Source organism: Lichenostomus cassidix, chromosome 3 (genome assembly GCF_008360975.1).
Source record: "Lichenostomus cassidix isolate B80296 chromosome 3, HeHo_3.0, whole genome shotgun sequence".
NCBI classification, from domain to species: domain Eukaryota; kingdom Metazoa; phylum Chordata; class Aves; order Passeriformes; family Meliphagidae; genus Lichenostomus; species Lichenostomus cassidix.
This window is the reverse complement of record NC_139483.1, coordinates 105757062-105776994: the sequence shown is the minus strand read 5'-3', so window position 1 is coordinate 105776994 and position 19933 is coordinate 105757062. Positions and strand designations below refer to the sequence as shown.

At 42.8% G+C, this 19933-nt stretch overlaps 1 protein-coding gene across 7 annotated transcripts in view; it reads left to right on the top strand.

The window, feature by feature from the left end:
* Nucleotides 1–19933, top strand: part of ITSN2 (intersectin 2) — an 80327-nt gene that overhangs the window by 58476 nt on the left and 1918 nt on the right. For all 7 annotated transcript variants that reach the window (XM_085056990.1, XM_085056993.1, XM_085056994.1 and 4 more), the window contains 11 exons: nucleotides 75–266; nucleotides 13108–13229; nucleotides 14081–14187; nucleotides 14820–15003; nucleotides 15572–15670; nucleotides 15830–15997; nucleotides 16854–17066; nucleotides 17797–17918; nucleotides 18465–18547; nucleotides 18708–18791; nucleotides 19100–19273. In XM_085056990.1, coding sequence (XP_084913116.1) covers nucleotides 75–266; nucleotides 13108–13229; nucleotides 14081–14187; nucleotides 14820–15003; nucleotides 15572–15670; nucleotides 15830–15997; nucleotides 16854–17066; nucleotides 17797–17918; nucleotides 18465–18547; nucleotides 18708–18791; nucleotides 19100–19273 — 1548 coding nt within the window. The remainder of the gene's footprint in view (nucleotides 1–74; nucleotides 267–13107; nucleotides 13230–14080; nucleotides 14188–14819; nucleotides 15004–15571; nucleotides 15671–15829; nucleotides 15998–16853; nucleotides 17067–17796; nucleotides 17919–18464; nucleotides 18548–18707; nucleotides 18792–19099; nucleotides 19274–19933) is intronic.

The following is a 19933-nucleotide window of genomic DNA, read 5'->3' as shown; positions in this document are numbered from 1 at the left end:
TGTGGTTTTGTAAAACACTGAAAAAACAATTTTAATACTTGTCTAACTCCATTTTACTGTTTTTTCCTTCACAGTGTGTCAAGTGATAGCTATGTATGATTACACAGCAAACAATGAGGACGAGCTCAGTTTCTCCAAGGGGCAGCTGATTAATGTACTGAACAAAGATGATGCTGACTGGTGGCAAGGGGACATCAATGGTGTGACAGGTCTCTTCCCCTCAAACTATGTGAAGATGACTACAGATTCCGATCCAAGTCAGCAGTGTAAGCAGCCTCTATTTTTGATTAATTTTGTTACATAATTTTGAAGGTGCATTGCTGTTCTGCTGCTTTGTGTTTGGAATTTGGACTTCCAGGCATCAGCTGGATTGATTAGTTCTTTAAATACTATTTCTTTAAATACTTTATTACAGAACAAGGTACTTTAGTACCTTTTCTAGTTAACCTACAACCAACCAGCACGTTACCTACCAGCCAGTGTGGGATAGCAAGAGTGCTGTAGGATGAGCTAAAAATACTGAATTTGGTAGGAGTTTTCCTTCCAGTAAGATGCTGATAACTAACATGGACTGGGAAGCAGTGCAGGCACACTGCAATTAGAGAACTTGCTCGAGTTTTGTAAAATAAGTGTCTGCTGTAGTAATGGTAACACATTTATCAGTTAAGTAAAAATAACCATAAAAAGGATAGGAAAAAGACTGTGGCATTAGTAAGTGGTCTGTCCTGTGGTAAGTGAACATGTCCTGGCTCCCAGCATTCCAGCTGTCATCCAATTCTGAGAAACAGGATTTATCAGGACATAGGTTGAGGTGAAAATTGAGATGAAAATATCAGCTGCAGGCTGAGAACTGAATGCTAAACTTTACACCTGACAGTCAGCATCTTCTCTACCCTTTTTGCGCATAAGCTCACTAAAGGTTTCTGGTGTCCCCTACACACACACTCTGGGGTTTGGCCCCTCTCCCCTGAGAAAATCCTTCTCCCAGAGAAATTTAGCACAATTTTTACTCCCTCAGCTTTTCATCCTGTGATTAAACCAACTTTTATATCAGCTCAGTGGGTTTGGGAACATACCATGATGCCAGAGTTGCTCCTTAGACATGACAGGCCTTGCCCTTTCACTTGCTGTTTTTCTTTAGGCATCATTTGGAGTTCTCTTGGGATAAAGACACCCATCTGGAAGTCTGGCAAGTCTTTCACCCTTGCTGGCCTGTAGATACTGTGTAGGATCAGTTTGCACTTAAGATTTGATCAACATAATCGTGTTGTTACAGAAAAATTCATGAACTCGTAATGAAGGTACAGCTTGGCTTGGAAAGTTATAATATTTTCCCTGGGTAGCTCATTATGGTTCCTGGGCAAAAGAGAGAGTGCACCATTGCTGAGGTTTTCTTTACAGCTAAATTACTTCTGAGCTCACATTTTTGGTAACACATTGTTCTGGCTTTTTTTCTTTAATGCCTCTGGCCAATGTGTTGGATGTCAAAAACTTCTGCATTTAGATTGAACTTAACATTCTTTGATTAGACATAGCTAAATCATTCAAACGGTCCTTTGAAAGCTTTAATTTGTTTGCAAAGCTCACTGTTTTTGAAGAAACAGTACAGACTATACCAGATGGGCTATAAAATTAAGATTCTGGCTGAGTATTAAAACTAAGGAATTTTCAAAATTGATAGAGGTAACAGCTTGTCACACCAGGTGTGTTGGCTTTTCAAGTTATATGGTTGAATGTGACAAGTGCAAGGTGATCACATAAACCACTGATTTTCAGCAAAAGCTGTGCTGAGACCACGTAACAGGAAATTTCCAATTTGATAAGTAAGTTTTTCCCATTTTTTGATGATACATCGCTAGGCTTTTGCTCAGATTTCAGTGTTGTGGATTAAGAGTATTTCTATCCACATCAAACTGGCTTTTGACAGAGGTTAATCAGGAGAGCACATGTGCACCAGGTCATCTGTACCTGGCCATTAAACTTGTGTCTAAGAACTATTCTATGAAGCAGATCTACAAAATCCACCTGTTGGTGAATGAAGAGTATGTTGAATTTATTTATTATTGTGGTTTTTTTAATTCTGTGAGTATTTCAACTAAGCTAAGTTACACATCAGTTTTGTGCTTTGCCACTCTTTTGTGTGAGCAGGAGGCTACTGCTGTACCTCTTCTGTAACCAGAGGAATGTTTAAATATGTCCTGATTGAACTTTCAAACTTCTGTGGGTTTGCTTACAAGTATTTTTGGCTCTTGTTTAAACACAGTACAGAAACTTACCTGGAGTATTCTTGAGGAATCACTAAGGAGTTGTCCCACAGAAATGTTGATGTGTCAATCTGCAGAACAGCTTTGAGATCTGACAGAATATAATTTTAAAAATGCATTGTTGTATTTAAAGAACTGCTGATCTCAGTATTATAATGTCTCTGTTGAATAATAGCAGTTTTTCCCACTGTTTTTTCTAGATCGAGTATAATGGTATTAGAAAGGGAGCAGGCAGGTTTGGTTTAGTCCAATAGGTTTGTGGCTTAGGAAAATTCTGGTTTTCCTTCAAATTTAACACTTTTGTGTCCAGATTATTTTCTGGGAAACAATAGTTACGGCTGTAGTAGCAAGCTTCCCAAGCAAAGAAGGAACTGGGGTCAATGAAATGTCCATTCTCTTAAGTTGCTGAAATAGCTCTGTGATCAGAACAAAATCACTTTTCCTCTTGGTGTAGCTGCACATTCTGGTGTAGGTGCATTTTCCCTCCCTGCAGAAAAAGAAAAATAAAATTACCCCAGGGTATTGTAGGTTTGAGTGTTTGTCTCTTAAACAGTGGTGATTGCAGAACACAGAACGGTTGGTTCATACTTCTAGTGACTGTGGTGATGGTTAGACTTGCTCCTGTTTTAATGATGTTTTAATAGCCCTTTTTCTAATGTTTTCACAAAAGCCATCATAAATAATAAATATGATACTCAGCAGGCTTCAAAATACAGATTTAAAATAAAGAATCATTCTTCTGTTCTTCAAGTGCTTGCACAGCCACTCAGGGTCAGATGTTGTGTGTTGCCAGTACCTGTCTAGTGCCAGGTTCTCTTCCTGTTCTTTTCAAGGTGTGTGTAAGGGGGTAGGCATGGTGCTCTTACCACTTTAGAGTTCTTCCCAATGGACTGGTCTGGAGATAATTTTGTTATTTTGGCCAATCTTCATCTGCCTTGCACTTGGAAACTCAATCTCTTAGTATTTGGCAGCTTTTTCAGTTAGATAGGTTTTGAAGTTTGTCATCTTATCCATGGGACCAGTGTGATACTTGTCCTTTTCTTTTCTTTTCTTTTCTTCAGTTGAGATTTTCTCCTGTCAGTTAAATCTCAACCATTGCTCAAGGATCAGGTCTTTTGTGTGTTACGAGGACCTGACAAGGACACATCTACCAGGTTCTCTTCCCATTCTTCCCAAAGGATGTTTAAGGTGGGATAGGCAGGAGGGGAGTGTAAGGAGGGAAAACAGCTGTTCCATTTAATGTCTGCACACTTGGTTGCTGGATGTCTTTTAGTGTTAGAGATCAGTTCCTCCCTCAGAGATGTTCTTGCTGAGGGCTGGACAGCTCAGCCAGGTGGCCACACTTGTGCTCAGTGTGCAGAGAGGCTTCTGGTTCATCCTGAGATGTCTCATCTCTCTGAGACTGGACTGTCACTGAGCTGAATGTTGTGCCAGTTCTTTCTGTTCTAATGTTCAGGTAGTGACTGTTTTTTTGTTCATCCTTTTTCCTTTCCATAGCCTAGCACTGTTGCAGTTCCTCACATATCTGAGCTATTGCTTTGGGTGCTCAGGGCAGAGCCCTAGCTTGTTGTTTGTAGTAATGTCACTTCCTCATTTTTGTCTTCCCCAAACCTTACGTGTACATGTGACATGTTGGAGACAAAAGGCAAGTCCTGCAACAAGGATCTGTATTTTTAGGAGTTTATTTCCATGCACAAAAGATCAATAGTAATTCCTGTTCACACTGTTTAGGTGATAAAGCTAACTGACTTTCAGGGGTGTTCATAGTGGGGAAAAATCAGCTGAACTGATGCATTCATGACAAGTGCATTTCTGTGTCTGTGTATGGACAACGCATTTTGAAGTTCCCTAGTTTTTGCCACGTAACTTCTCTGGAGTAGGTAGTTCATGGTAGCAGTGGCTTTGAGGTGTTGCCTGTTGCAGTTCCACATTGATATTTTAACACACAAAGATTAATGATTTATTCTAAGATTTTACTCAACAGCTCCAGAATTTTACCTCTTTTAACCAAAGATCAAATACAATCAGTTTGTAGTGATGTAGTGACTTTGTATTTCTAAAACTATTTGGTGAAGGTCAGGCTTGATAACACTTCCAGGTTGAAATCCTGGGGTGTGGAATAGCCTCTGGATTGCCCACAAGGTGTGTCCCTCTTCAGACCACATAGCCTTTGGATTCTGAGGGATGTGGTACATCCTGCTGTGTGGACACATAAGACTAGAGGCAAGGTTCTAACTTTTTTCAGGATCAAACAGAATTGAACGGGTTAATTTTTATGTGCTGATATGAATAAATTCCAATGAGACTTTTCTTTACAAATTTAGTTTTTATCTGATTTTCTAATGTCCCATTAGAAGTTTCTCAGGAGAAATTCTGGTGTTGTTGAAATCTCAGGGAATTTTGCCATTGCCTTTAAAAAAACCCTTAGGGCTTGACCTTTTGTTGAGTCTACATGACAGAAGTTTTCCTTGGGAAGAAACTTTTTCTTCAAATGAATGAGCTGCAGGAGTTTTCAGAGTCAGCTATGGCTGGTCAGAAATACTTAAATCTGTGTGTTTATAAATATGAAAGTGCAAGGGTGGAAGCTTGTGATGTCTGTTTTCAGAAAGTCGAATGTTCATCATTCCTTTCTGACCTTTTCAGTGTTGTTCTGTCTTTGTCCATAGAATTCATGTGTTTCACTCTTCAAATTTATGTTCATTTTATCCTTCATTTTTTTTTGTTTTTTTTAGGACCCAATGTTGTCTTCCAGTGTGAAAGCACCTCAGAGACCCACTATCCAAGTTTGACTAGCGTGGAGGCAGGGTGGCCAGCCCTGCTCACGTGTCTGACACAATCCTTTTGCTTCGTTTGAACGTTAGATCCAATCAAGAAATTAGGTTTTTGTGGGTTTTCTTCGAATCTGCAGTTTCAGTTGATTTGTAAAAGCGGAAAGGATAGTGGGTCTTTGTGTGGCTTTCACTGCTGTTCATTCTTGTTTCCTTTACTATTTCCTTTGGGATTGATAACCGTAGTCATTAGCATGCATATCAAGTTTATCGTTTGCATGGTGGGATTGCAGACACACAAAGACCCACTATTTGCACAGTTTATCTGAGCTGTTTTGAACGGGCACTTGTGTTCTTTTAATGTTGTAATGTACATATTTTGCAGAATTAAAATGTTCATTGATTATTGTTCTAATGGACTTGACTTAATCTCTTACATATTGAGCTTTTAAAATTGGCAGCCTTTATGGCTCATCCAAAAACAAACCCTACCTGTCTGCTGCTGATAGTCACTGTGATTACCAATGTGCTACAAGATCTAAGGGTTAGATCTGGTGCAGTCCATCCAGCCTTTTGACACCCTTTTTAATGGGGTGAAGAACTATTAAGTGTAGAGTGGAGGATATCCTAATTTTTTTCTTCCTTCACAGTAGTACTATGGCAGGAATTCAGGTTGTTTTGGCTTGATACGTTCTATCCCTTAACAACCTCCTTCCTTTAAATTCTGATCATTCATATTTGCTTTCAGTTTTGGCAGATGTGCTTAGTTGCTGCAGTAAGTACTTGCACAGCCTCTGTGTGACCAGGCCCTTCCCCTGCCCCTTGTCTTCATTCAATAGTTCATGGTACTGAATTGTTTGTCTCTGGCTGTGGTCTGCAGTGACTTTTAAAGTACTGTCTGAAAGCTGCTGCTCTTCCTCCTGGTAAATAGAGCAGCAGCCTAATGCAGAGGTAACCTTGCTAAGGAGGAGGAGAAATATTACCAGGAGAGAGACACTGAGAGACACCTGGAGTGAGGGCAGAGCATTTGGGTTCAGGATGGACTTGTGCTGCTCATCCCAAAGGTCCTTTAGGGTACAGTCCTGGCCTGTTGGAAATATGGGGCAGGTATGGGCTGCCCATGTCTATTATAATGTTTGGAGGGAAGGAGGGACTTGTAACCTTGATTCCCCTTTAAATAAAAAGATTAATTTGATTCCAGACTACTTCTCTGATTAAATAGTTCTGTGCTCTTGTAACAACAAGGGAGATCTTATAGACACAGTATTAAATTTAGTTGGTTTCCTGAACTTGGTTATAAAACAGCAAAGGTCACTTATGCAATCAGAAATGTTTACAAAACAAGCTGCTTGTTTACTATATAGACATATATATATATATGAATGTTGTGAAGGTACTATCAGGAAAAGTTTAATCCAATTGCAGAGGTTTAAAGGCCTTTCTCCAAAATCCAATGTTATGTATTTAATATCCTTGATCAAATAATGTATATGTGCCCTTTAGTTCAGAGATGTATCTTCTGTGCAATACGGACTACGCAATGTGCCTACAGAAAACTACAAATGGATTTTTATTCTGGATGTATTTTGTCTGAACCAGTATTTTGTTGTAGAATGAAATCATGTTGTTGTAGGCAAATAATGTGCTAGATAATCCTTTGACTATTCCAGATGACTTGATTTCCTTCTGAAACTACATTTTAAGTGTTTCTACTAAAATAACACTACTCACCCAGAATTGCCTTCTCTGAATTTCTGTCTCAGAAAGCCTGTTAAATGCAGGCTGGAATGTGTTGTGCTGCACCAGTGGCACCGAGCAGTCACTTTATAGTAGTCTAAGAATTAGGTGATCTTCTAAATTATGTAATTTCTAAAAGGCACTGTTGATGTGTGGGATTTGACCCACATTGACAATGTTCAATCAGTTTTCCTTGAATGCCAGATTACTACTAATTGTCTTTGAAAAATTAAAAGCAACTTCACATCCTCACTGAGGTATTTGAGGATGTAGTAATGTGGAATTTTCCAAAACCAGCTGGCATTCAACTGAGATTTTTTTTTTACGTTTTTCTTTTCCGATACAGTTGGAGATTATGGTACTGTTGGCAAAGTTTCACACAGGTAGCCCTGTGTTGGCTGTGTAGGTATGAGCACTGGTAATTATTGATACAGCTGCCTCTAAGTTTGAACTGAAGAGTATTGAAGTGAAGCATTCTGTGCTTTCACCGTACCTTTTTGTGTTTCAGTATTACCTGAGTACGCTCTAAATTCTCTGAAGTGTAATAACAAACATAACAAACAATAATAATCAAAACACACCTTAATAATGCTGATTGAGAGACTTAGTCCCTGCCTTCAGTATTTATCTCTACTGCAAAAGTCTGCCTAGCACAGGTCCAGCACAATTGCCTGAGAGCTCTGCTCTCCTGCACAGCAGTGCAGAAAGAGTTGGATACATACAATGCACCAGGTCATCCGCAGGAAAGACTATGCCAAGGATGTATTTACAGCAAGATTATTTTAAAATAATATTCTGTATCAATGAAGCAGTGTGGTTGTTGGAAGCTGGGTTTAAATCAGACTTCTACTTTTAAAAATGCTACTTTTTCTCTGGCTGTGTGCAATCCACCCCTTTGTTGGCAGAAGTCCATAGAGTTGAGTTCAGTTGGTCATCCCAGCAAGTCAAGTAAAATCACCCATATTTAGGTGAAAAAGATTGGCTGTGGAACTAAGGGCAAGGTGGAAAATAGAGTTTTTTGTTTAACTCATGGTTCCCAGGCAGAGCCTGAGAGTCTATATGTTGCTCAGAACCACACAAGGTTAAAAAGAAAAACTGAAGCCAACATGGAAAGCAGAATCTGCTGTTTGCTGTTGCCTGCAGCATGATACTTGCTTAATGTTGTTTCCTGTGGGCCAGCAGAGAATAGGGGCCCTGGTGTCACTGGGGGTGAGAACACAAGCAGTGCTATAAATGCACAAGAACAAGTACCAAAATGCTATTTCTGTAACTGTCTGGTTTGCATCATGGACTAACAACCTACAGAAGCCTAGTTAGACACAAGCTTAGCTCCTGATCCAGAGCTGGATCCATGCAGGAAGGTCTCGTGCCACCACTGGGACTGGTGGCAGAGCTGGCTGTGCGAGGAGTCTGTGGTGGAGAGGGCTGGGAGCATCCAAAGCACTTTCTCCACGTGGTGAGGGGTGCAGTCAGGAGGGCAGATGGCACAAAGCTCCATCAAAAGATTACACACTAACAACTGAAATGTCTCCCTCTGGTCACTGAATATTTCTGCCATCTCAGTGCTTTGTCAGATCATATCCCTGTGTGATTCTGTTGGGCCGGGTTGGAAACACCTGTAAATAAGTCTGCTCGTAGGAATGCTGACAATCCTTGGCCTGCAGCGGCAGCAGGAGCTGCTGCAGGGCTGTGCTACTTCAGTGTAATGAGTTAATAAAACTGCTGCGTTCTGGTGTGTGCTGCCTTAAACCCCTTGTTGTTCTTCCCAAGCTTGAGTGTCCACGTGTGGGGATGGTTGTTAAGACACGCGAATGCAGGCCGTGCTTAGCATGAGGCAATCGTTCACCTTTGGTTTTGAACAAAGTTGTAAGATAACTATGCAAATGTATTTTATTAAAGGGACACATAAAAGGATCTAGTTTGTCTGTTGTGGTTTTTTTGCCCACCTGGGGAGGATTTTTTTCGCAGCTGAATAGCTGGGAACGAGCATCCTGTTACCTGTGGTGGAGTGGCTTGATTTTGCTTTTTACCTCTTGAAAATTGATTTATAAATTTCCTCTGTTGTAGCAGAGTATCCTGCATTTACTGATTAGGGGAGACTGGATAAAAGTTTTCATTGTTTCTCCCAGGGCCTGATGGAAACTGCCTTTTCCACAGTAGCAGATTTCTTGAATTTGTTCCTTTTGTGGGTTTCAGAGGCTCCTGATGGCTCCAGGAGTGCCAGGAGCATGTCACAAGTGCATTGGCCTTGTGTGTGCCACCAGAGCTTGTACCTGGTTGTGGTGATGTCCCCTGCTGCCATCAGCTGCTCTCTGGCTGTACTGAAGATGTTCTAATGCCAGCCCATGGTCCCTGAGGGGAGATGCAGCCTTTCTGTGGCAGCCTGGGAAAACAGAGGCCAGAGAAAAACCCCAACCCCTACCTGCTTTTCCCAGCTATGTCAGCTGGCCTCTGATTCTAACAAGCAATTAAACAAACCAAACACATCCGACCAACCCTCTCCAAAAAAAAAATCCCACTTCACAACTCTAAACCAACCAAGGTATTTCCTTTAAAAAAGCAGTTTATATAGAGTCACAGAATTATTAAGGTTGGAAAATATCTCTGAGGTCATCAAGTCCAGCCATTAACCCAGCACAATCACCATTCTCAGAACTAAATCATGTCCTGAGGTGCCATCTCCGTATGTTTTTTGAACATTTCCAGGGATAGTGACTCCAGCACTTCCATGGGCAGCCTGTTCCAATGCTTTATAACCCTTCCTGTGAAGAAATTTGTCCTAATTTCTAGCCTAAACCTCATTTCTACCCTAAAATAGTCTTCATTGGTGATCAAAAGCAGTTGGTGCCTCTGCTGTAGCTAGATTACTCCAGACGAATGCCTGAACTCCTGTTGGAAGGTTAAGATCTCTTTCCAAAGCTGTCACTTTTAATGGCTTTTTTTTCCCTGTCCATTGAGTGGGGAATTCTGTTGGGGAAAGAGTGATAGGTGTTATTCTGTTGGTCTTTCCCTGGAGGATTTCCTTTCTTCAGAAACTGTTGCTCTTCCCCTTGAACATGCTCATATCCAAAATATGTCAGAAATTGGAGAGGTTTTCTTCCCCAGCCCTCCCATGTTTTTCAGGGATTTGAATCTCCTGCAGGGGAGAACATCTTTTGACTGTGGAACTCTCTAGTTTTTCATGCAGGGGTTGTTATGTTAGCAGGAAAGAATATTCCTTGTTCAGGTATATTTGGAAAGTAGAATTTTAAATACAACTTTAGAGACTGGGATTTCCTGTTTATAAACTATCCAGCTTGTTTTACCCTGGCCTGGTAAAGCAGCTGCTTCCTCAGCTCAGAGATTAGGATTTAGCCCTGAAGGCACCACAGTCAGTGTAGGCATCTCTCTGTTGCTGTGCCCCAAGTTTCCAAGGCTCCAGACACCCCCTGCTCGCTCCAGTGAATGTTCTGGAGAGGGAGCTGGGCAGGCTGTGCCCCAGGCTGGCTGAAAGCCTGGCATTGCCTCCTCTTGGTGGGAGGGGCAGGCTGGCTTCCCCTCCAGAGGGCAGGTATCCTCTTAGTCAGCAGAGCAGGTGAGTAGCTGCAATTCCTCACTGCAGATGCTCCCAGAAATCCCAGTGCTCTTCCTGAGCTGCCTGGGGAGCTTGGGATGTTGTTTCTTTTCACCAGACAGAAGCCAAGCTAAGAGTTTTCTGCTGCCAAACGAGGCAGTTTTACTGCTTCCATGCACATTCCTGGCTATTAAACCAGCAGAAAACTGCTGTTTTCTTTTCCCCCCCTTGGGATTTGTTTGCTGCCAGCATGTGAGCAGGGAGTCATCTGAGTGCCAGAATTGATGCAAGGAAAGGATGGAACAGCAGCATGGGAGGAGAAGAGGTAGAAATGTAGGTCCACCCTTTGTGTACCAGTGAGCCCATGGGTTGCTATGGCCACTTAGTAAAAACATTGGCAAATGCACTTGTTTGGCTGGTTTGTTCTGTTTCTAGTTTTTTTCCCTTCAGATTCAAATGCCTGAATTCACCCTCTAAAATCAAGTGTGGGGATTGCATAATGTGTTTTTATGTCAGTATCATCAGACCTATCAAAATTGGGTGTTTTCACTAGTAAACACTAATGGTTAAATAAAATGATATAAAATACTCAATACAAAATACCATTCATCCCTTCATCCCAGAAGCTGACAGTCCAAATACAAGGTTAGCACAGGATGCAGTTAATGTAACTGCATTTTTGTATCTGGTAACAAGTTTATAAACCAAATCTATTTTAATGCATTTAAAAGGCCCATTTTCCTCCCAGGCTTTGCCCCAGCTTTCAGTGGTCAGCATGGGACAGACCCAAATCCCAGCATGTGGGTTGTTCCAGCAGCTGGGACACAAGCAAACAGGAGCTTCAGTCTTTCCCTGCTTCTGTCACAGGAGTGCACCTTGCGGTAGGGCAGGGAGCCATGTGGCCAAATCTGAGACTTCCAAATCTGGACAATTAACACCTGGTTACTGTGCAAGCCCTTGAATAGCCTAAACTTTCATGTCTTAGTAACCCAGTGGGCTTCTGTACAGACTGAAGAGTGACACAAAAATCCAGAAGTGGCACATTGGCCACAGACTGTCTCGATGGACTGACACCAAACTTCACAGGAATCACTTTTATCTCTAACTTTAATCCTTTTTCTCATCTAATTTTGGCCTGGTTGTAGCTTTGGGGATAACTAAGGCCAGAAGGAGCATTTTGTGTGATCAAAAGAGCTGCAGTGCCTCAACTCTTCTTAAAAAGTGGTGTTTTTTCAAATCTTGTCAGAAAGCTTAAGATCTCTTAATACTCCTTAGGGTGCAAAACAGAACTGAAAAGTCGTGATTTTCAATCTAGCTGTTGTCTTTGCTGTTTTACTTCTTTGTGTTGTTCAAAGGGTCTCCTTGTTAGAATACTTGGTGTCCTAAAATGTCACTTGGCAAGTTTCTCTTTTGCTGACAGTTGCTCTTTCAGAGCACCTTGATGCCAGTGCAGCCAGAAGCTCAGGAGCCTGTGAGGTTCCCATTAGGCCACTGGCACATCAAGTTCTGACTAATGTTTTATGTTTCTTGGATTTTTCCCCTCAAATTTGTTACTAACTCCATTTCGTTATTTAGAGCAGCCTTCCCATGAACAGATCTATACACTGGCAGCGAATCGCCATATCCTTGTGTGTCAGGAGTGTCAGGGTGGCAAGGGAGATGCAGCCCTTCCTGCTGTAGGTCACACTGCCTTTCACAACTCCTGTAAACTTTCATGAAGTATTGTTCCTCTAGAACTGCTGGATCTAAGTGAGTCCCTGCGATGTCCTTTCTGCTGTCCTGCAAAACCCACAGTTCACCTGGTATTGCAGTCCGATGCCATCACACCCAGCGATAGATGGATGTTCTCAAACACTGTAATTGTTCCTTTTTTTCCTTTTTCTCCACCCTGCTGCTTTGCAATACTCTGCTGTGTGATGGCTGACAGAGGGATCAGATTGACTTTTGTGCTCTTCTTTACCCAGCTAAAGGCAATCACCACTGATTTTCCCAGTTTTCGGTTCAGTTACTAAAATTTGAACACTGTTGTCTTGTTTGCTAACATCCAGTAGAGATAGAGCTGTGTGAAGCTGCAGGGCTCTGCATGTTTTGACAGAAATTTGGGATTTGTGTAATTGACTGTTGGTGTGTTCCTGTGCATGATTTTGATTCTTCATATTTGATGCATAAAAATAATTTAACATACTTCAGGCTCATTTTGAGGAAAAAGAGTTGTATACACAACTATAACGTTATGTGTTACAGCTTTACAAATTTGTGGTGGTGGTTTGTATAATAAATTAATAACTAAGGCAGAGAATCAGAAATGGGGTGGGGATTAAAGGTGTAATGTCCTAAGTCAGGACCAGACACATTTTTGATGACTTCATCTCACAAAAGATAGCTTAGAATCATAGAATCATTAAGGTTGGAAAAGACATTTAAGATCATCAAGTCCAAAAAGACATTGCACAAAGGTAAGAGAAAATCACAGTTTCAAATCAATGGGGCAGAAGAGATGAGAAAAGTCATGAGACAAATGAAGTGGCAAGAAGTCAGGAACTCTTATTCTGCATCACAGTACAAGGGGTGTTTGAAGAAATAAAAAGGTGACAGAGTGAAAAGTGACACAAAGAAGGGAGGGAGTCAATTGCTACATCACTTGATTTTGAAACCCACTGCTGCTGCAGAGAGGGTTTACCAGTGTCTGTATAGTCTGAGCCATGGACTGCTGAATGCTGGTGCAATTTTATATATTTGTCCAATTTGATGAGTGGGATATAAACTCCTGACTTTCTTCTTGCAGGGTGTGCTGATCTGCAGAGCCTTGACACCATGCAGCCCATGGAAAGGAAGAGGCAGGGCTACATTCATGAACTCATTCAGACTGAAGAAAGGTACATGGATGATCTGCAGCTTGTTGTAGAGGTGAGATGTCTTGGATGTGAAAATGCATTTGGAAAAAAATATCTCTGTCCTGCTGAATAATAACAATAAAGGGATTCTTATGACCTGTGAGATTATGAAGGAGGAAAGGTGTGTGGGCATCTCCCTTTCCAGCAAATGTTACGTGGCTGCTCACCAGGAAATAGCACCACTTTGTGAAACCCATCAGCTTACAAAGACCTTCCTGTTTTCCAAATCCTGTTCCTAGGTGTTTGGGCTCAGTAAAAAGATGATGGGCTGGGGCCAGGTGTCAAGCAGAGCAGCACAAAGCTGTAGACACACCATAAAAGCTTATCACATGCTTTCTCTCCAGTTTTATTTCTGGAAGCAAGACCAGGGCAGGGACAGGGACAGGCCAGTGTTAAGTGCTCTTGGGCATCTGACTTGATCTCTCTGTAGAACAGTGGTGTGGTGAAGTCTGGCAGGTGTTAAACAGACAAGCACACGGGTGCTCTGCTCCCCAGAGATGATGTGCTGAGGGCCCCTGAGAGCAGCTGAGGTTTTGCACACAGGGTGACCCTGAGTGCTCTGGGTCAGGGAAGAGGAGCAATGCCTGAGTGCAATTAGTGTAGTGATTGACTCTGAAATCACAGGAATGCTCTTCTGCTGAGCTGTCAGCCTGCAGGTCCCAGTGCTTGTCCTCGCTCTGCAAGTGCTGATGCCAGTGTCAGAATGGGGTCACACACTCAAAGGAAACAGCTGTCACAAGTGCTAGTAAGGAATTGCTTTTAACGGCAGAGAAATTAGACACTGAGCATTCAAAGTCACTGCTGGGCTGAACAGGAGGCTGAACTGTTTCTGTCTCTGAAAAACTGCTCACTTTTTGGCTGTAGGTTTTCCAAAAACCAATGGCTGATTCAGGCTGTCTCACAGATGGAGAGATGGGGCTGATCTTTGTTAACTGGAAGGAACTCATCATGTCAAATACAAAGTTACTGAAGTGAGTACTTACCTACAGTCTTACCTCTTCATTATTCTGTCATCCTTTCCCCAGGAAGTTTTTTGGGTTTCTGTCAGTATCCTGTCCTCACTGATTATTTCCTGTGCATGCTTGCATTCAGAACAGCTAAATGCAGTCAGACTGCTTCAAAAGGAGTCATAATATGAGAGAGGGAGAAATAAACAGCAAGAACAGATGCACATTTGTTATAATACCTTAGAAACAGACCCTACACAATAGTATGAACATGGGAGGTTTTCTTCCCAGTTTTCTGCAAAGCAACCTTTTATTCTCAAAAAATATTCTTTAGAAAGGTAAAGTAGCTAATAATTCACTGAATGGGATGCTGGTTGAATGTAGAGATTGATGCTGATTGTCCCAGAAACCTCAAAGGAGAGTCCCAGTCCCCCAGACACCACCAGGCAGATCGTTCAGCTCAGGGTGTTGTGTCAGTGACTTCCTGGAGGTTCGTGCTGGACCCCAGCACCTCCTGGAAGTGCCTGTGCTGTGTAAAGAAATTCACCTCCCAGGTTTGTTACAAATCCTTTCAGAGGTGGATTTGTAAGGGTTGTGATTTAGGCCTCACAGACTTGGCAGCAAAGTTGGATGGTGATTTCTTTCCTCCTCCCCAGAGCCTTGCGGGTGCGTAAGAAAACCGGGGGTGAGAAGATGCCAGTGCAGATGATTGGGGACATCTTGGCAGCAGAGCTGTCTCACATGCAGGCCTACATCCGCTTCTGCAGCTGCCAGCTCAACGGAGCGTCCCTGCTGCAGCAGAAAACTGATGAAGATGCTGATTTCAAAGACTACTTAAAGGTATCAGATTCAGTAGCTTTTGTGCCTTCTCCTTGCCTCAATGACAGGAGCCATCTAACCAGCATCAACCAGATCAAAGTAATCCAGAAGAGTAAAATCCTGCAAAAATAGCTATGAACCTTCCCAGGTGTATTTATATGGTGACCATGGCTAACACTGTGTGTGTTCTTTATTTGTAACACTGTCTTTCTCTCTAGCTAATTTACTTAGGCCATAAAAGGTGAACTGCCAGAACAGTTGACATCAGGCATTTGTTTCTTTCATTGCTTTGTTCTTTTTCAACCTGAGTGGAGCCTGTGATGTCAAAATAAAAGCTGGAACAGTTTTGAATGTAAGGATTCTGCATGAACAATGACCCTGTGATTGATGCTGGCAAAGCATCTGGGTGCAATGACACTGCCAGCTTTCCTGTTTGTTCTAGATACAAGTAGTGTTTGGTTACTGAAAAAATCCAAGATCTCTTGGAATGCCTGGAAAAATGAATCTGATGATTTTCAGTATTCAGTGAATCAGCTGTTTTTTGATGACTAATGCAATGTCTCTGTTAAATCTCTGGACTGCACCACAGAAACTTGCCCTGGACCCTCGCTGCAAAGGAATGCCCCTCTCCAGCTTCCTCCTGAAACCCATGCAGAGGATAACACGCTACCCTCTGCTCATAAAGAGTGTGAGTACCTCAAGTGAGGCTTTGTAGGTGAATGCTTTGAGTTTGATCTCCATAGCAAAAGCCAAGATAAAGGCTTGTCCCTTCTGGGGATTTCTCTGACAAGTATCTGTGCTTACATCTGTTTTTATCCTGCTTTCTCCCTTCTTTGATCTGCACCAGATTCTAGAGAACACTCCAGAGAACCACCCAGATCACAGTAACCTCCGGCTCGCCCTGGAGCGTGCGGAGGAGTTGTGCTCCCAGGTGAACGAGGGCGTGCGTGAGAAGGAGAACTCGGACAGGCTGGAATGGATCCAGGCCCATGTCCAGTGTGAAGGCCTTGCTGAGGTACCTGAATTGATGCTCTGCCAGGCTGGGGCTTTCCAGAGTCATTTCAGAAAGGCTGGGGAGAGAATGGGAGTCCTTGCTCATATGCCTTATTGGAATGTGATCCACTGCTGAGCTCTAGGCAGGGAAGCTTTTATTGAATTCTACTCACAGCCGTAACATAATGAACCATTGTTTTTGCGTGATTTTAGTGGCAGAGAAATCTTGGTTTATGAGCTTAAAAACTGATACCATTTAGACCATTAAACAGACAGAAATAATGCTTCTCTCTGAACTCCTGATCATGCTGCCACTGGGCTAAGTCAGGTGTTACTGTGGGGGATTTCACTTAGTGTATGTTTCCCAGAATTTCCTTCAAGCAGGAAGGGAACAGAAGCCCTCAGTGCCAGATCCTCAAGAATATACAGTGTTCAGGCTTGTGTACCTTTCAGGAGAGCTTTCAAACTGAGCTGTGTGAGACAGTTCTCCATTGTCTGCATAAGGAACCAAGGCTTGACAGGCCCAGAAGGTCTGTCCTGGTTCCATCACCCAGTCATCTGGAAGAGGTGACCTGACTGCAAGCCTATGCAACCTCTTCTTAAACACAGCTTCTGGGCAACACAGAAATGGCTGTGCAGTAAATGCCTTTATCTGGTCCTCCCTCTGTATGTTTTTGGTAAAGCTTAAATCTGCTCTGAGGTGGGAGCTGTGCTGTTACCATAGCTGATCACAGAACAGTTCCCTTCATTTATAATGGAATTCATTAAACAAAACAGAAGAGCATTTTGAGCAGCTTGATCAATCTCTGTGGTGAAGAGGAGCAGGAGCTGACATCTGCAGAGACTTTCTGCTGCTAATGGGTTTTGTCTCTTCCTAGCAACCTGTGTTCAATTCCCTCACAAACTGCTTGGGACCACGGAAGCTCCTGCACAGTGGGAAGCTGTACAAGGCCAAGAGCAGTAAGGAGCTGTATGGATTCCTTTTCAATGACTTCCTGCTGCTCACCTACATGGTTAAACAGTTTGTGTCTTCCGGATCCGATAAACTCTTCAGCCCCAAATGCAACTCCCAGTTCAAAATGTACAAAATGGTGAGTGAGTCAAGGTGCTTCATGGTTGTATTGGTACAGTGGGTCCTGGCTTCTGATGAGGAATGCTGCTCTTCCTCTGGGATAAGCTATGTGGTCCCTTTTGCTGTCAGATGGGCACCTTCTGGCAGACAACTTGCACAAATGCCATTGGGCATAGTGCCCAGAAAAGGACAGGCTTTTGGGTCTTGGTTTAACAAACACTTCCATCCACTTTCGGGGAAAAGGGCAGAAGTAGCATCATGCCTGAACAGCTGAGTAGGATGTTCAGAAGCAGGAGCCTTGACTTCAGTTTGCACAGGTTCCTGCATCCACAAGCAAACTCCTGTCCTTCTTCAGAAAACAGTAGAAGGTGCAAGATTTTAGTCTCTGTGCCCACACAGTATGTATTCTCAGGGTTCTGAAACTGGAGACATAAGTTTAAGTATTAGGGCTGTTTTCCCACAGACAACCTGAGAGGTTCCTGGGATTTCCAAGCTCCACACTGCAGTTCTGCTTGCACAGTCCTGCCCCTTTCACAAAGCTCTTTGCCTAGGGAAACAAAATGGGGTAAATTGCCAGAGAAGTTTTTCTCTCAGCCCTTACTTGCATCCTTTACATGGTGATCTTATTGTCCTGTGTCCTATGACTTTCATTTTCCCTACAGTACACCAGTGTATTTAAACATCCTTGAAGAGTTTCTGCCTATTGTCACAGGGTAATGTTGCCACACTGATGTTTGCTTTTCTTCCAGCCCGTTTTCCTAAATGAAGTCCTCGTGAAGCTGCCCACAGACCCTTCAAGTGATGAGCCAGTTTTCCACATATCACACATTGACAGAGTTTACACACTTAAAACTGACAACATTAACGAGCGGTGAGTAGTGAAAATGTAGATCTGAGCTTAAACTTGCTGATTGATGCTGCAGGTTGTGTTTCCGGTGAGCAGACATGGAGGCTCTGAGCTCAGGAACAGAGTTGTATCTTGGTCAGGAAATAAACTCACTTAACTCTCATTTGAATGACAAATTTTCTCTGATTTTGTTCTGCTTGTGTGGCAGCTCTTGTAGTGCAATCCAGCCACATCTGCTGCTCCTTGATGTTACAGTTGTATAAAAGAATAGTTTAGGGCTGCAAAATCCAGCATCCCATAGGCCTCTTCCCCAGCCCTGGTCAATCTTTAATGTGACCCACAAGTCTTTAATAGAACAGCAGCTCCACTTCCATTTATTTAGGCTGATTTGGAATGTGGCATAAGATTAAATCCAAAAACTCCATTGCTTTAGTCCACAAACTGAGTTGATTTGTGATGCCTCTGAAACCCAAGGAGGGGAGAGTGGGGAAGAGAGAGGGACAGAGTAACTGACACTGAAGACTTGGCTGCCTGTGGGATGACCCTGACTGTGGGGATTGCTCTTTGCAGGACTGCCTGGGTCCAGAAAATCAAAGCGGCATCAGAGCAGTACATTGAGACAGAGAAGAAGAAACGTGAAAAGGCTTATCAAGGTACCTACCGAGTTCTGTATTTCCCTCTCATCCACCTGGATACATGGGCAGAGCCTTTCCTGGCAGATGCCAGAGTCTGTGTGGAATCTCCCTCTTCAGATCTACTGCCGGTTTTTACAGTTCCAACCAATCCATTTATTTCTGACCTCTTTGTTCCCAGCTCGTTCACAGAAAACCTCAGGAATAGGACGCTTGATGGTGCACGTGATTGAAGCAACAGAACTAAAGGCCTGTAAGCCCAATGGTGAGTGAGGGAAACAGTCTCAGATCACTTTGATTCCTGTAACATTTGGAAAGGCTGGCTGAGAGGAGTTGGTCATGTGGGAAACACTGTGGTTCAGCTACAGTTTCTGTATTAAATAGTCATTCTTTAGCTTCAGAGGACTGAGTGAAGAACCAGCTGTGTGCTGCTCTGGGATATAGGGATTGCCTGATCCACATCTTCTGGCAGCAGCATTGATGTTCTACATCAATGTAGTGTCCAAGCAGGCTCCAGATGGGGAGGGGGCTTTCTGCACTGCAGAGGGGTTTCACTCCCTGTTCTGTGTTCAGGGAAGAGCAACCCGTACTGTGAGATCAGCATGGGATCACAGAGCTACACTACCAGGACCCTGCAGGACACCCTGAACCCCAAGTGGAACTTCAACTGCCAGTTCTTCATCAAGGATCTGTATCAGGATGTCCTGTGTATCACCATGTTTGACAGGGATCAGTTCTCACCTGATGGTAAGTGTGAATATTTAGGAAAAGAATGCATTTTTGTGAGCTGGGGTGTACCCAGTTCCTCAGCTGCAGTTTCAAGAGCCCGTAAATCTTATTGCTGCCGGAGAAATGTTGGGCAAAACAATGCCTCAGTACTCAGGAGGTTCAATAGCCTTCCAGAGCCAGTAACTCCAGGCAGTCAGATTTGATCTTGCTCTGGCTTTTGTATCAGACACAGAATTGTTTTCTTGTCAGACTGAGGAGACAGACAAGTTGAAAGCAGAAGTTCTGGTCTCACGATAGGTGCTCAAAAATAAGGTCCTGGATTATATTTGCACAGCAACAGCTTGATCAGCTTTCTTGTTGCTTGGAAACTGAGCACGTTTTTGGCAATCAGTTGCTTCTCATATTCTCTAAAAGGTTAAGTGCTTTTTCAGGGCTCTGACACACAGTCAGTTATTGCAAATTTGCAGGGAACTGCCTTGACCTGAGATGCCATGTGTGTAACTATAGCTCAGTCTTTTCTCCTGTGAGCTAACATGAGTTTGACTGGCTGCTTCTCCCACCTGGACAGCTGAGTCTTGTCTTTCAGTCCATGGTGAACCTTCTAATGTACACACAAAGATGTCATATAACAAATAGCCACAAAGAGGGTATATGATTTCTGAATAGACTGTAATCCTG